The following is a 16,445-nucleotide window of genomic DNA, read 5'->3' on the forward strand; positions in this document are numbered from 1 at the left end:
GATGAAGTCCATATATTCGGTTTCGCACAATTTATTTTTATATAAAAACTTGTGTCGACATTATAGATCTCCACGATAGAAAAGAACTGTGAAGTCCAGAGGATGTAACATATGTATGATAATGTATAATATTTATAAACATTTGAGTATATTTTTAAGATTTTTTAGAACAAAGCAGAAATAAATTATACGTATAAGTGCGGGTAATTAATACAGCATTAAGCATTTTGTCATATTGTGCATTTATTTAATTTTATACGTTTATCACGTACAAAATATTGCACTCTACACCTTCGTTTTAACAATTGCTACAATATTCTTTTAACTACCAACATAAACTACTTAAATATTAAAAATAATGCGATTATTAATTATCTGCCAATCTTGTAACACTTTTTTTATTTTTATAAGCTATTAATATAAAGTCAATAATTTGTCAATAGTTTGTAAATAAAGGTAACTATTTTAATAAACAAAAAACAAATTGTATTTTTAATTAAAAATAAATACATTAATTAATATACATATATATAATTAACCAAATGTATTTATTAAATAAACTTAACAAATAAACTTGACAAATAATATAGATATATGTACTTATTTATAAAAAAAAGAGCGGAATCAATCTTCTACAATAAGTTTGTAATATTCCACGTATTTTTTATTTAAAAAATTTTTTCACTATAGGTAACGCAATTTATTTGCTAGTCCAAATTAACATTTGACTAAACACGCTAATGACATATCGCAAAAACAATTTTAATTTGGCAGAATTAAAATTATTTTAAACACTAAATGGCTTTAAGTGCGTACGTTGTTAACGTATGAAGAATACGTAATACTTTTGAACTAATTACTGACGTTTGGAATGGTGACCACATTTTCTGCAGAACTCCTTTTTGTCATTGTCTTCCTCATTTCTCTTCAGTGACTTCTTTCTGGCAACTCTAACAGGCTCCAAATCGCCTGTGTAAGGTCGATGTCCAAAAGCAGCTATAGTTTCACTTCTAGGAAAGCCTACGTTGGCCGAAGCAATAGTCACCGTGTTGTCGCCGTTATCGTCAGCACCGACGTTAACAAATGAACCATTCGCCACTATGTAACTCAAGCCACTCTTTGAGACGGATGATTCCCTCTTAATTTTTTCGGAACTATCGGAGTCCTCCCAATTTTTATAAACAATTGATTTACCTGTAAGACATAATAATAAATCTTGTATAGTGTATCCTTTTTTTGTTATTTAAAGTAATGAAAAACGCACCGTTGTCAGATTCATCCGGTGTATCAACATCAGATTCACATAATCCAGCATCTTCATCCTCTTTCATTAATGGTAACTCGGAAGGCGAATCCGAGAGTGGACGGCTGCAAACGTACCCCTAAGAGACAATATTATTTAATTTTTAGATATAATTATATTGTATTCCGTGTAAACCAAAGACATCAAAATATACAAGAATAAAAATTAGCGATTGGTTTAAATATACCTGAACGAGATCCATGCGAGAATCCAACGAAAATTGTTTGCCCGACATTAATATTCCGCGAATGCGACGACGTATGGCTGAAATTAACATGAAATATATATCAGCTTTTATAGACTGTTCTGTAACTATTATAGTGTATAATATTTTAATAGAGTATTTCAAAAATTAATTAAAGTCAAGAAACTCTTTACGTATATAATTATAATAATTAGCTATGTAATGTAACAAATTGATTAATAATTTTAAAATGTTAGCCAGTTAATTGTAGTCATTGCCTGTAAATTGTTTACAATTCCTCCTTAATTTATTAAAATCGCATAATTTTTTAAACCAAACAACAGTAATAATAATAAATAAATTGATATAAATATTTTTTAAATTAAAATAAGGTAATACTTATTCTTTAAATAAACGCTAAATGTATAGTGTTAGATATAATATTAAAATCATGTAATATACAAATCAGTACCTGGACTATCTCTCGCCTCAAGATGAATTTTCCCAAAAGCTTTCATGCATTCTTCAAATACGTCGGCCGTGTCATATATTGCGGCAAAACTTCCGTTTACAATTTTCGGAGACATTGGCGAATTAGCTAATAGTAAGCTCGATCCAAAATTCTCATTCTTCTGTCGCGTATCTGCAAATTATCAAAATTAATTACATATTTCTCACAGCAATATTAAATATGATAAATTAATGAATAAGAAGTCAATATATTTCAAGTTTAATTCGTGCGTTAAACGGTGTCGGAACTCGAAGAAGATATGTAACTCATCACCTTTAAGAAGTGTAATGTGTATATGGAGTAAACGAGCAATCATGTGTTCATAGTAATAACAAAAAAAATCATTGTGTAATAAAATTATTTATTTAACTAATTTAACTAAAAAATTAAATATTTAACTAAAAAATTTAACTAAATTAATTATTTATTTATGTATATATTACATAATTGATATTGTGTTCTATTAATTAATAAAAAGAATAATTATTAGTGCATGTAAATAGCAACAATATTTTGTGTTATAAGTCAAATATAAATATACATGTATGTAGAAGGTTTTGTACTCTACTGCACATATGTATATTTTATTACATATATTTCATATGTCACAAAATATGATAAATTAAAATCGCATCCTCATGATTTTAATTTATCATACACATATATTTTTTCATTAAATAAAAAATATATTTTTTTTTCTACTTGTGTAAATAATTTAAATTTATCATATTTTTACAATGTATGAAACATATATAAACAATAAGATGCAACATTTTTCAGACGTATACATATTTTCTATGATACAATAAGTTATCATTTATCTAAATCTGAATCAGTGAACAGTACTGCGAATCAGTGAATAGTCACTGATTCTCAGTGTAAAGTATACCACTGATTCAGAAAAGTGGCATACTTTACACTGATATCAGTGACTATTCACTGATTCAGATTTAGAAAGATGCGTTATATATCTTTAACTTAATGCGAAACTATTTGTTTCTGTAAAAATAGCCTAATACTATTTTTGTCATTATATATCGGGAAAAAATCTCCCGGAAATCAGTTCCCGGAAAAAATCTCTCCAGAAAAAATCTCCCCATCAAAAAATCTTCCCCGGAAAATATCTCCCCCGGAAAATATCTCCCCCGGAAAAATTCTCCCCCGAAAAATATCTCCCTCGCAAAAAATTTCCGTGCCCAGCAAAAACCGAGGTGCCGATGACTCCTCATTTTATCTCAGCCCAAAACATCTCAGCAAAAATATCTCGTCTATAATATTTCAGTCCAAAATGTCTCAGTTCAAAAATATTTCAGTCCACAAATATCTCACACAATAATGTATCGAACAAAAATATCTCGAGTAAAATAATAATAATGGGACGGAACGTATTTTGGGGGCACACTATGTGTTTAATTTAACAATAGTGGAGCCCCTCGCAGGGGGGCGGAACCTACTGCCTCCACGCATATACTTTTCACGCGAGACAAGGTGCTATATGGGTTCACAACTTGAAACTGATTACTCTTATTCGAGGTGATATTGCTGACGATGAGTAAACACAGTACAATCAGTTGACGGTTCCGAATCATAACATATACAAGTACCAAATAAAGTCGCACAGTCTAGTGTAACGGCCTTTAAAAATGCCATCTCAATTTGAAATACAGTAGTACTGAAATTTTGGATGGGAAGATATTTTCCGGGGGAGATTTTTTTCGGGGAAGATTTTTTTGGGGGGAGATTTCTTCCGAGAGAGATTTTTTCCGGGGCTGATTTTTTCCGAGGAGATTTTCCTGGGAACTTATTTCCGGGGAGGATTTTTCCGGGGAGATTTCTTCCTAGAACCGTTATTACCTGCGAGAGGAACTCTAGCTCGTGGTAATTGGGTAGTATCCGAGATTTCACTAGCGGTACTTCGTATTTCTGCCCAATCCTTTAGGATATCTTCATTCGTCGTGCTGAAAATACCAAGTTTTATTTCATAAAATCCGTAAGTGCATGAGAATGATTGGAGAGAATAACAAATATATTTAAAAAAGTCTTTTTGCCCGATCTCTTCTATCCAAAGAATAGAAAATATAGCACAGTTTGAAAAAATTAAATTATTTTAATTTTGAATTTTTAATATAATTACGTAAATATTGAAAAATAAATATAGACATACTTTGTTGAGGTAACTGTAAATCTGATAACGTATTTTCCGTGCAAGGCGGCTGGCACGCAATGCAGTCGGCCCCGCGAATTCAGCTTCTTTAGCAAACGCTCTGTCAAAGTATTCTCGCCACGAAGACGAAAAACCACCATACCGAGATGTCTCGGTGCAGGAATTTCGAAGCGAGCATCTGCTAAGACCAGAGCTTCGAACTTCTGTGCTAGCCTCACGCCCTATGAATATAAATTATGGACTTTTACACATTACACGTTTAATCTACAAATAAAAAAAACTCTAATCAAATTTAAAATATTTCTTTTCTTAAACATGTTTCATTAGATTTTTTTCATTTTTTGACAAAATATATGCGTATTTATTTGATATTATGTACCTCTCGTATATGTTTCTGCAAACCAGTAATTCCATAATTTCTGATAACAAACCACAGTTTTAGAGCACGAAATCTTTTTGATAGAGGAATCTGCCAATGCTGAAATTAACATTAAAACAAAATATATTACTATACTAAATCTACATATTTTCCTACTTTAAAATGTATAATAGTAACACTGAAAAAATTTATATTTATATAACCAAAAAACTGTATAGGTATTATATATAATTTTTTTGCTTTGGATAAATTCTTTTAAAATCTATTATAAAACATGATATTACAAAATGTATTTATTACTTACCATATAATCGATCGCAAGACCTGTTAAAAGAAAAGTTTTACATTATTATAAAAAAATGTTTTATACTTTTATAACTTGAGAATTTTATATTATTTACAGAGATTAGATATGTTAAAATTATATGTAGTCCTCATGTAGATAAATTTTATAAATTTATGAAAAAATCTTAAAAATCTTTGAAAATATCTGGGACCTAACTAATATTATAATTAATTAACGTTTGCTAATGATACAATTTTACATAAAAATAACAAACCCTTTAATGATTAATTATCAAAGAACCTATTAAATTATAAAATTACCTGAATTTTCGTGCTTCAAATATAGTGGATCGACATTAAAAGTTCTGTGTAGAGCTTGACTGTTCTTTACCCTAAAACAAATATATACCAAAAAAATTTATTGGTTTCTTATCTAATCTAATCTCTCTACTTTGATCATTTATGCGTATTTATTACGTTCGATATACATAGGATCTTTCAGATATATATAGCCTTTCTTTTAGATCTTTGTATACGATAGTTATTTGCTTATATTTTCTAGAGTATTTTATTAGTCTCAGTTAAAATTTTTGAATTTTTAATACATGGTATTCACGAAAACATGAATAATCTTTTGAGAGAGGTTTACTAAATATAGTTATTTTTGCAACAACAATAGATTTTCCATTATATGTAGATTTTTTAAACGCGCTCATCAGATATAATTATTATTTTGCAATCATATTTTGCATTCCGCGAATTTGATCACTATTGTAGTTTTTATTTACTCAAATAAGGTATATGCTTTACACGAGTCTTGCTTTTTAATTTTAACCAAATAATGCATAAATAAAAGAAAATATACTTTAAATATATCTCATAACATAAAATATTTAAAAAATATCATAAATCATGTTACTTCATACTATCGACTTTAAACACAATTGAAATAATATGCTGAAAGATTGTGAACTGCGCGCGTTCAATCGTTGGGACGGCCTCGAAAGGAAATTGCGGAAGGAATGGAAAAAGATGACCGTACACCTCTACAATCCAACTAATAAAATGAAAATTGGGGCACGATAGATAATTTTGCAAGGCACGTGGCTTACTTTCTTAAAATTAAAATCACGTGCAATTTATAACAAATTTTATAAAAATTGCAAGCTAATGAGTATTGATTTTTCTTGCGAGTTACGTAAATTGATTTATTCTAATCAAATTTATATTTATTTATTACACAATTATTCAAACTATTACTGTTATAAATCGAAGAAACTATTAACTTCTTCTTAAAACTATGAACTTATAAGGAGAATTTTAATAATAACGTTGCTCATACCACATGGCTGTACAATCAAAGTGGACCATGAGCCATTTGCTTGGATTGAATGCGATGGAATCAGTAAACTCCACTCCCTGAAGCCATCCGCGAAATTCCGGACATATGAAAGCGCTACCAGCATAAGCCGCATCGACGTGTAACCATAAACCATTTTGTTGGCCTGTAATAACATAAGATATTCGCAAACTGTCATAACATTTCGGAACATAATCCAAGAATCTGACGAAAAAATTGTTTTAAAATTTACATTCAAGGTATATTATAGTATATTTCTATAGTATATATACTCACATATCGGTCCGATTTCCTTGAGATTATCAAAAGAACACGCACCAGTGGTGCCTAAGGTTGCACACACCTACATAGATAACAGAGTTGTTTTATATGTATTGGATAAAGAAAAAATTTCTTAAATAATTAATAAATTAAAATTTTTTAGTTTTTTATGTTATATACAGAAACAGAAAAATAGCTAAAGACAGAGATAAAGAAAAGATAAATTAAATTTATTCTAGAATTTAAAAAATTTCTCAAAAAGTCTCAAAAAATGCAAATTTTAAATATATTTTCTATAACGCTAAACAACATTCAATATTATAAAAATGCAGATTTAATACCATAGAAATGATGTACAAAGCTGTATAGAAACATATAATAAAAATTACATTTAATCTATATTTAACAGTAATCCAATTTGTTTCAGATTTAATTTCTCTCATTAATCTTACACATATTGTCATGCTTCTTTGTCTCTTTTTAAAGATAGAATTTAACTTAAGAAACATTTACGTTATGACATATATTAGCAAATTAAATCAATGCCGAAGAAATTGACTTTTAATCGTGCAATATCTATATTATCATCATAGAAAATGTATAATTGGCAAAATAAATCCGGGGAATATTATTACATCGCGAAAAATCTCAATTATAAATATTTTTCATTGCGAACAAAGACTCAAATCAGACTACGAGGCTCCTATGGGACCAACTAGCGCGACGTCGATCCGGCTTTGCTCGCCGAATCGTTACTACTTGCAGGAAATATATCTATAATTGGCGCACTGGTCCGTCCATACGTATTCTTAGACTACTAGCTCTTGTTGCCACAACGTTAATAGACGCGGATTTCGTTGTTCGTTCTATATTGTTATTAAATCTGCTACATTACAATTTTTTATGACTTATACTATAGAAATTAAATATAACAAATTCTATATATATATACAAAAAATAATATAAAATAAATAATAAAATTTAGAAAAAAAATATATCAACAAAATAATTCTTTGTAGAAAAATAATAAAATACATAATAATGATATAATACATAAAAATTCCAATAATTTAAAAATTATGAGCAAAAGAAATTACGTAATAAAAATTAAGAAGCTGACGATGTATTAAATGTATCTAACAATAAGAAAAAATAGACTCAAAAGTGAGTTAAAATATATTAAAATATCCAGATTGTATTTGAGAAAAACAATATTAACTTACGAAAAAAGGAAGCAGACCTTCAGCCCGATCGCGCGTTAATGCTTCAAGTAAAGCATCTCCTCTCATGCTTAATTCACTGTCAGACTCAATATACCGCATTCGAACTAGTCCTATGAGTCCAGCTTTCTCCACACTCGAATGTGCCTGTCGAGCCAATAAAAATATAACAACTCAGAAAATTTATAAAAATCTTTAAATTATAAAAACTATTAAAAAATATTTTATTTATTATTCCTCAGATTTTAATAAACTAATATCACTATTAATATTTTAGAGATGTTAATTTAAAGATGTGGACTTCGAAAAATAATATCCTATAAATCAGATTCTGAAATTATTCTATTGTTCTTCGAAATTCTATTGTTTTTTGAAATGCTGGCAATCAATATCTTTGATCTAACATTTTTAACATTAAAATTTCAATAGTTGTATTTATAATATAAATTTGTTTTTCAGTAAATCACAAAATCAAACGCTTCCTATTTATTTTCATATTTATTAAAACGTCTACACAATGAAATGGCTTGAAAAAAAACTCCAGGAGAAACTTATTTTCCAATGCGGATAGTACATACATATCTCTGTTCATCCATGTAATGCGCTTCAGTGTATTTTAAAAAGGTCTCAAAGGAACGCTGAAAGCTTGAAATTTTTATTCGCCGCAATACGCGCAGTATTTAAGGTTTTTATGCACTTCTATTAGCATTTATTATTTCTGCTCGGTACTTTCGCGATTGCTCCCAGCGGTCGTACATATACTTTTAAATAAAACATCATAGGAATTTGCATTCTTACTTTATCGTCTAGATACGTTTGCAAGCTTCTTACTTTCAACAGAAAACAACGGTTATACGAACCTGATCCGAGCAGTATGCAACTAGTCGCGAATTGATCTCTGTCGCCAAACAATCAGGATCATTCTCCTGCACGTCCCTGATAGCTCTGGTTCTGGCTGCGAGCAAACACACGAGTGTGGCTTCAGACGCCGTCGTTTGTATGACGCCACCGCCGCCGGAACCGCCCGGTCGATGCAGGAAATCCTCGGGTAGACCGATCATTTTGCCTAACCAATTCATAACGATCGTTTCTAGCTCGGTACACGCTGGACTGGAAGCCTATAGAAATATACATGTTAAGTTTAAAATCGTATTAAGACAATTTATCGCATTAAGACAATTGATTATTTCAATAATTTTTAAAGATTAAAAGATAAAAATTGTTTTAATATTAAGTTATACATAATCCTCATCATTAATTAAATAATTGAAACGCATTAATGTGTATATAAAATAAATTTTAAATTATAAGAACCATATGTTCCATGAATTATAATGTGCGGGTATTTATTATAAATTATTATAAGACACTATATAAAATGTTATATTTTAATTGAAAATTTTGACAAGTTGTTGATGATATTTATCGGAAACTCTTAATTTATTATTTGCAGAACAACGAAAAACAAAAAAAAGGCACTATTAAATATTAAATATGTTAAAAAAAATCAAATACAAGCTATTAAAGATAAATAGGTGAAAGTATAACTTACCCACGTGAAACCCAGACAGTTTACTGCGTCGGCCAGCATGTCGCCCAGCAGACTGGCAGGTGAATTCAGGGCCGGAAAGTAGGCGTGCATGTGCGGACTCTGCCAATGCGTCACACCCGGCATAATGCATTTCTCAACGTCGGCGAATATGTCCTCCCAGGGCTCACCGTCCACGGGGGCCGACGCCGGCAGGACATTTCTCAAGTATCCCGGCGAGACCGCTGGGTATACTCGCCGAGAACGGATGTCTCCCAGATAATCGGCGATGTAATCCACCATTTCCTTTCCTGTGCCATTTTCAAATATTTATGATTATTCTAGACCATTATGTGCAATATCTAACGAGAATTACGTGAATACTACTACAAGATCTGTTCTCTTACAAATTATGCTGCATCTTAATTTACAAATTGCTGATTAACTTTTTACGATTAAAGTAAGTAATAAGAGAGAAGTGCCATCTTTGGTCGGGCTGGATTTTCGCAGCCTATTAGTAATATTTTTGTTTAAACTTTGCATACTTTTTTCAACTTGGCAAACTGCGCACCGATTATTTATAATTATTTGTCGATCTTGAAACGTAATTTTTCGTTGGAACAGTAAATCTATACATACTTAAATCGATTAATTGACTTAACTTTTGGTTGTTAACAAGCATTCTTTTTAACTGTAAAGAATTTATTACAAAAAATATCACTCCAGTCAAAAATTCGAATTTGACTTGGACCTACTGTAGATTTACTGTTTCAACGGAGAACTGCGTTTCAAATAATTAGCAGTTATTGCTGAGTATACAAAATTTCCACAAAAATATTATTAATATTGCTACTAAGATTCAGCCCGACCAAAAAGGACACTTCTCTTTACTTAATTGAGATTTATATCGGTCCAGATTTATTTATTATTGTTTAATTTTTTACATATTTACGAAAAGAACAATTTATAAAAATTGATTATTACAACATAGACTATACCAATATTTATACAAAATAGAAATGAAATGTAACTGAGTGTGTAAATCACAATAATAAATATTCAAATTATTACAGCATAATATATATATATATATATATGTAGGTCCAGAGGTATGTTCCGGGACTGTTTACGTTTTTTGAAATGTACAGTCCTGGAATATAACGCATATATATGTAATCAGATTCAAAAAACTGTCCCGAAAAATGCCGTAGGACATCAATTTTTTCCAGGACAGTCCTGGAAACTGCCAAATGTCCCGGAATATACCGATATCAAAAATAAAAGTCCCGGAACATACTTCCAGACCTACATATATATAGATATATAATAATTTGAAAAAGATATATTAATAACCATAAAATGATTATTGCAAAATTATAATAATTAATTTTATTTTAAAAAATTATTTTAAACTTTTAGCATTTTTAAAATACTGCTTTTAATTTAATATCTATATATCGATATATTTATTATAAAAATGTTATAAATCAGAAAATGCTAACAAAACAAAGAATTAAAAAAGTGTTGTTAAACTAGGATGTAGAATCGTAATATTAGGTAAACTGTAGAAAATAAGTTTGCGAATCCTCTTTGTTCAAAATTTAACACATTTATCTGCAACTAAAAGCCATTAAACAGAAACAAAAGATGCTTTGAGAATCAAGGAGCTTTTCTGTACTAAAGAAAAGACACGATTCACATCTTTTTCAAAGATTAGACTTCCCCTACTTCATACATGTGAATTCTTTTGTTTGAAAAACGTAATCACTCTTTTTGTCACATGATGTCCCAAACAGAAACTGCATTCTGGCAAATAAGAAAATACATAGTTTTCTAAAATTGTTCGTTCAACAATTGATTATTTATCAAAATGCTTTATAAACATCCAGAAGAAAGAAAAATAAATTTGTTTTATTTATTGTTACTGATCGCAATTATGAATAAGCGAATAAACCTGCATTGCAATATAGAGCGACACGCATTGCCAATCCTAATTCACCAAGACGAATAGACAGAATAATCGCCTAGAAATGAAATCGTAGAAGAAAAGCGAGTTTCAAAGCCGTAGTCGTAGTACGAAAGCTGGAGATTTAGACTGTAAACGATGTCACGCATCGGAAACAATATCGCACCTATAAAGCCTATACCAATTCGATCAGTGATCTCTATTTATTGATGCTGTTTCAAGGGACGTACAATCACTGTCGTGGCTTGAACGCAATGGATTCTAATGTGTCAATTTGATTCAGATTTAGATTAGGTCAGTTGATTGATATATTTTGTAATAAGTTAATCAAATCTTTTAGCTTCAAGACTTTCATAAATATTATTATATTGACTTTTATTTTATAAAATTCATATAAAATTATATAATTTAAATTTTTCTTATATAACGTTATGGAATGGGAATAATTGCTGATGTGTAATTTCGAATAATTATAAATTGTCCAAAATTTATTTATTTTCTTTTCTGTTATGTTTATGTGTCTACACATTCGCTTACCATGTTTGCGGTAATCCTCCAAATTCATTTTATCTGTAACAGAGAGTATAAGACAATACAATTATTAATTATAAATTATCAATAGTTTTCTTTCACATACACATTTTTAAAACATATATTTAAGATTTAAAAAAATATATAGAATAGTATTTTCTAACATAATATTGCGTACAATAATGTTATATTAAAAAATCATTTTCTTTGCCTTGCTAAGAGAAATGCTTAAAGGAAAAAAGCTTTATTGTTGCAATTTATTGACATCAGTAATCGAGTGGTGCGCAAACAAAAGACTCCACTTCCCACAAAAACCGCTAAATGTCAGATGTGTTCTTTTTTTTAAACTATACGTTGCTTTAATTTGAAGAAAATGACATGTAACTGCAAGATTTTTATATTATAATATAAATAATAATCTAATAATAATCTATATTTCAAAATTATGATTTATAATGGTTTCAATAATTCCTTTATGTGTGTTTATTAATCGTACTTTATCAATACCATGTGATGATTCCTTGTCAAGTCACGAGATTGCTATACACTGATCTAAACTCGCTCTTCGATATAGCACAAATTAATGTTGCAAAGTTGCAGAAATCTAGAGGCAAAATTACACAACCACTTTCCCAATTACTCGATATACATCCGCGGAATTTACTCGCAACGAGGTTTTTACATGAGCACTGCTGAAGCGCGATTACAACACAACGAACGATGTTGACCTAATACAAAAATTCGCGATGCGAGTTTGTCGCTAATTTCTATGGATTCATTATCGATCGCGCGTTGGCGTCACATAAGTCGAACTTCTCAGTGCAGGCAATCCGGGGGCCGTTAAGATTTTCGTTTGGTGACACCGGACTTCAGCCTTAATTAATAATAATATTAATTGCATCTTGGAATGACGTATATAGCAAAAAATAATGTTAAATAATATAATAATAATAATAGTTTAAAGAACGATATAAACTGATATAAACGTTTTTTTCGCGCGTGTTTCGATAATACAATAAAATCGAATAAACTCGATAACATAAAAATATTAATAATTTTATTATCAATACACATTAATACACAACTTGATAATATTTTTTTATCGATTCATTACAATCAAATCAGATTATCTGATTTTAATATCCAGAAAAAAAAATGCCAGAATAATTTTAAGTAAATAATTTTTTAAAAATTCTATTTTTTATCAAGTAATAGATCTCATGCTAATTATTAATTAAGAAAAAAAGAAATATTTTTGATAGATAGATTTTTGTCCATAACATTTAATCAGAAGAGAAGCCAATCATTATAACGCAATTTGAACATATAACCGTGTGTAAATCTACTATTATAATATTCGGCTTTGTGACATTGTAATCAATTTTAAATATAGAAACGCAATGCGGTACAAATTTTATTTTATATAGAATATAATACAATAATGGCAAAAATAGGAAAGAGTATATTTTTATTATAATTTTTCAATGATATTATGTGATCACTAAAATCTTTGTACATTTATTGATGTTATAAATACAGAACAATTTAGTATCTTCCCAAATGAATAAATAAATGCACAATTTTAATAGAGAAATTTTATGCAACATTATAAAAAAAGTTGTATTTCGGCGATAGATCGAAATCACAGTTTCGACAAAATGATCTTAGCATCAGAGGCGGAAAGAATCGCGAGATGAGCGCAGAACGGAAAATCGAGCTGGTCGCAAGCAGCAGCGATCTAAAGCCAGAATGACGCCCGGCGATATTAAAAGCTCGTCCTTCCTCTGTTTCCGCTTCCGACTTTTGTAATTTCCCGTAGCTTTCACTGCTGCCGAGCGGTTTGCTGAGAAAGATTTATCCGCGACGCCGTCGGCCGCCCGCGGATTCTCCATCAGTGATTCGCGATTCAATCAAAGAAAATGTGAGTTAGGCATTCGATAGCGGCATGATAACGGTACTATCAAAACGCGCTCACGATTATCGAGTAATTCGAAGCATGCTCAAATCAAATCGAGTTTACATCAAATATATTTCATAAATTCATATAGTGTTCCAAAGTTATAAACAATCAAACTTTGCAAATATGTTATACAGGTAAAAAAAATGTTTTATAAACATTTGCTCAAAAATGTCTTATCAAAATAAAAAAAATTGCAATAAAAATATTAAACATATAAAAATATTAATAAATTTTTTATTGATATATAATAATAAATTTTATATAATAATATAAAAACTCAAGTCGGTACTTTTGTAATCTGTTTAAAATTTAGTCATGTCTATACACACATTATTAAAAATTATTGAATATATAATTTGAATTAATCCCGAAATATCAGTAATACAATTTTAATTATAAAAATGTTATATAAATGGTATATAAAAATGTTACAAATATTTTCAAACAAAAAATATGCAAATATGACTTATAATTTCTATGGCTCGAGCTGTTGTAAGAAAAAGAGAGAGAGAGAGTGTCTTTACAAGCATCAACTTATTGCATTGCTAAAAACAATTATTACACTAGAGTTCAATACAATTGAGACTTTCTTGTTTTAATTAAGCAATTAATATTGTTAATAAAGGTAATATTATGTGTTAAAATAAGACACACACATAGATGACATTTGTTTTAAATGACGAAAATATTTCGCTAAATTGATGAGCTTGTTCACATGTATAATGCGTTTTTTTCATTCGGCATTTAACACTGTTTATCTTGATCGAAACAGACTCTCGGATTCCGCAATTAATTATCCAATTCTACATTCACAGATAAAACCAAATCATCTTCATAAAGATCATGATAAATTAATTTTCTTTTATATAAAGGGTCTCAAGTTTTTTCGTACAAACTTTAGTAGTATGTTTTCTATAAACAAAAATTAAAAAAATGTTATATAAAGAGATAGATCATAGATTCTAAAATGCTTTATTAGAAAGTTATAGCAAAAATACGAAATGTGTACGAAACAATTTTACCTAAATTTGTATTCAAAGTGCTATCTGCTCCGTGTCAATAATGCACGCTATACATTGATGTAATATTGAATTTATCAACGAATTTGAATCCGTCAAACGTAATTGCAAATAAATGTTGGTAAACACAAGTTTTTATTATCACTTTCAATCAATTTAAATAGTAAACAATGATTAGAAAAACGTGTAAGATTAAAAGTTATGTTTTTTTATTATTAATTATTAATTCATCATCGTCTATAAAAAAGTAACAGTAAAAAGATACAACACATAAATAAAACAGATATGCTTAATATTAAATTTAAAAAAATTAATTAATTAAGGAAAAGCCGTTAAATGATCAGTGTACTGTATTGGGCGGTAGAGGAGTAACGTATTCTGAGTTTGGATACCAACTCGCCCGAGACAGCGCAATCTCGACAGGCGAAGGCGTGCTATCTTCGTAATTCCGTTGTGTACCTAGGCGTACTTTGGCATACACAACAGTCAGGAATAAATCTTGGTTGCCTAATAATATGTAGTTTTGGATGTAAGATTATTTCAAGTCCGAAAGTAACGGCACGTGGTTTACTAAGGCGATGAGTTGTACATAAATTCACGAATATTGTTATTAGACAACCGAGATTTAGTCCTGATTTCTCTCCCCCTATGTTCAACGGTTTTTCCTTAATTTGATTGTATATCACACACGGTCTCACATTTACTGTAAAAAAATAATTCTGTAATAACTTTATATAAAATTAACAATAAAAATGATTAGCTTGCAGTCAACTTATTTGATACACTTTTGGTTTTAGTACTTTTGTAAACGTAAATGTAGTTTTCTGAATGAGCATACTAATATTTAAAAGATGAACATACAAGCTCTTAGAATTCCGTATTTAAAATCTACAATCATTTTTCTACATTCATTTTCATATAATATCCTCAAACTTTTGATTCGGATAAAATGATATTACTTTCACGCGTAAAAATATATTTTTAATATATGTTATAATATTTTCACACATGAAATGCTGAGATAGAAAACGCGTTATAATCAACTTGTACTTATATCTAGAGCGCGAAACTAGGCCGCTCTTTGACAAGCGTTAATTTGGTTTGTCTAATTTGTTATATTTAGTTTGATATCGGCTGACCTGATCGCGAGTCCCCGCGTCAATCACTCTCGTGACGAATTGAGCCGAAGTCGTGACTTGGAGCCGCACAATATGAGAAATACCGTCGTGGTCACCCGTCGAATGTTTGCTCCTCTTTTCGTCCTCGAAGATATGTCCGCGGCGGAAGCGGATCGGCAGAATGCGTGTCGCTCAACAAGTGGCTGCTTTTATATAGCCGCGCGCTCTGCGTACAATTCCTTTGATAGCGCAAGCGTAACGAGGAAGCCGGGAATGATGAGTCGAATCCTGTGACCACGATTTACTGCCCCAAGACATCAAATATTCTCTACTTCAGAAGAAAATTTACTTGTTTTATAAAGCAGCGACTTTCTCGCAAAATAAAGTATTGTCTGGTTTAACAAAAAAAACTTTAATTTATCAACAATTTACTGCTTTAAATGTTGTGTTTTAGTAAAATAACGACTTTCACGCAAAACGAGATATTCTCTACTTAAAAAAAAAAAGACAATATTAGTCGTCTATCACTTAACATAACTGCTATTTTTTGAAACTATTTTTGTTAATAATTTTTTAATAAAAAACAAGCGACGGCTAAAACCTGCTGAAAGTCACTCAGAAGGGTGACCTTGACAACATATGTCTTAAATTGTCTT

At 29.9% G+C, this 16,445-nt stretch overlaps 1 protein-coding gene across 3 annotated transcripts; it reads right to left on the reverse strand.

Moving 5' to 3' along the window:
• Window positions 1-555: 555 nt before the first annotated feature.
• Window positions 556-15,984, reverse strand: Hdc (histidine decarboxylase). Of its 3 annotated transcripts, none has more exons than XM_077405312.1 (16): window positions 15,811-15,984; window positions 11,699-11,731; window positions 9,220-9,506; window positions 8,528-8,785; window positions 7,671-7,814; window positions 6,463-6,529; window positions 6,169-6,331; window positions 5,148-5,218; window positions 4,846-4,865; window positions 4,542-4,640; window positions 4,163-4,383; window positions 3,853-3,956; window positions 1,960-2,130; window positions 1,491-1,567; window positions 1,265-1,382; window positions 556-1,194 (listed from the first exon to the last, which is right to left on the reverse strand). In XM_077405312.1, the coding sequence occupies exons 2-16, from the start codon at window positions 11,724-11,726 to the stop codon at window positions 857-859; spliced, it is 2,166 nt and encodes a 721-aa protein (XP_077261438.1). In that variant the 5' UTR covers window positions 11,727-11,731; window positions 15,811-15,984; the 3' UTR covers window positions 556-856. The 3 variants fall into 3 exon arrangements, with proteins under 3 accessions (XP_077261438.1, XP_077261440.1, XP_077261439.1); XM_077405314.1 differs by lacking the exon at window positions 15,811-15,984 and adding an exon at window positions 12,200-12,405; XM_077405313.1 differs by lacking the exon at window positions 15,811-15,984 and adding an exon at window positions 12,189-12,405.
• Window positions 15,985-16,445: the final 461 nt, after the last annotated feature.

This window comes from Temnothorax americanus, unplaced genomic scaffold (assembly GCF_048541705.1).
Source record: "Temnothorax americanus isolate GAGA-0224 unplaced genomic scaffold, ASM4854170v1 Scaffold2, whole genome shotgun sequence".
NCBI classification, from domain to species: domain Eukaryota; kingdom Metazoa; phylum Arthropoda; class Insecta; order Hymenoptera; family Formicidae; genus Temnothorax; species Temnothorax americanus.

Bases quoted from the DNA above. Each gene is read 5' to 3' on its own strand.
- Hdc (XM_077405312.1), bottom strand. From the start codon at position 11,726: ATGAATTTGGAGGATTACCGCAAACATG. The intron at 9,507-11,698 runs GTAAGCGAATGT...AAAATGGCACAG, and splicing joins GGAGGATTACCGCAAACATG to GAAAGGAAATGGTGGATTAC. The intron at 7,815-8,527 runs GTTCGTATAACC...TTGGCTCGACAG, and splicing joins TTGCATACTGCTCGGATCAG to GCACATTCGAGTGTGGAGAA.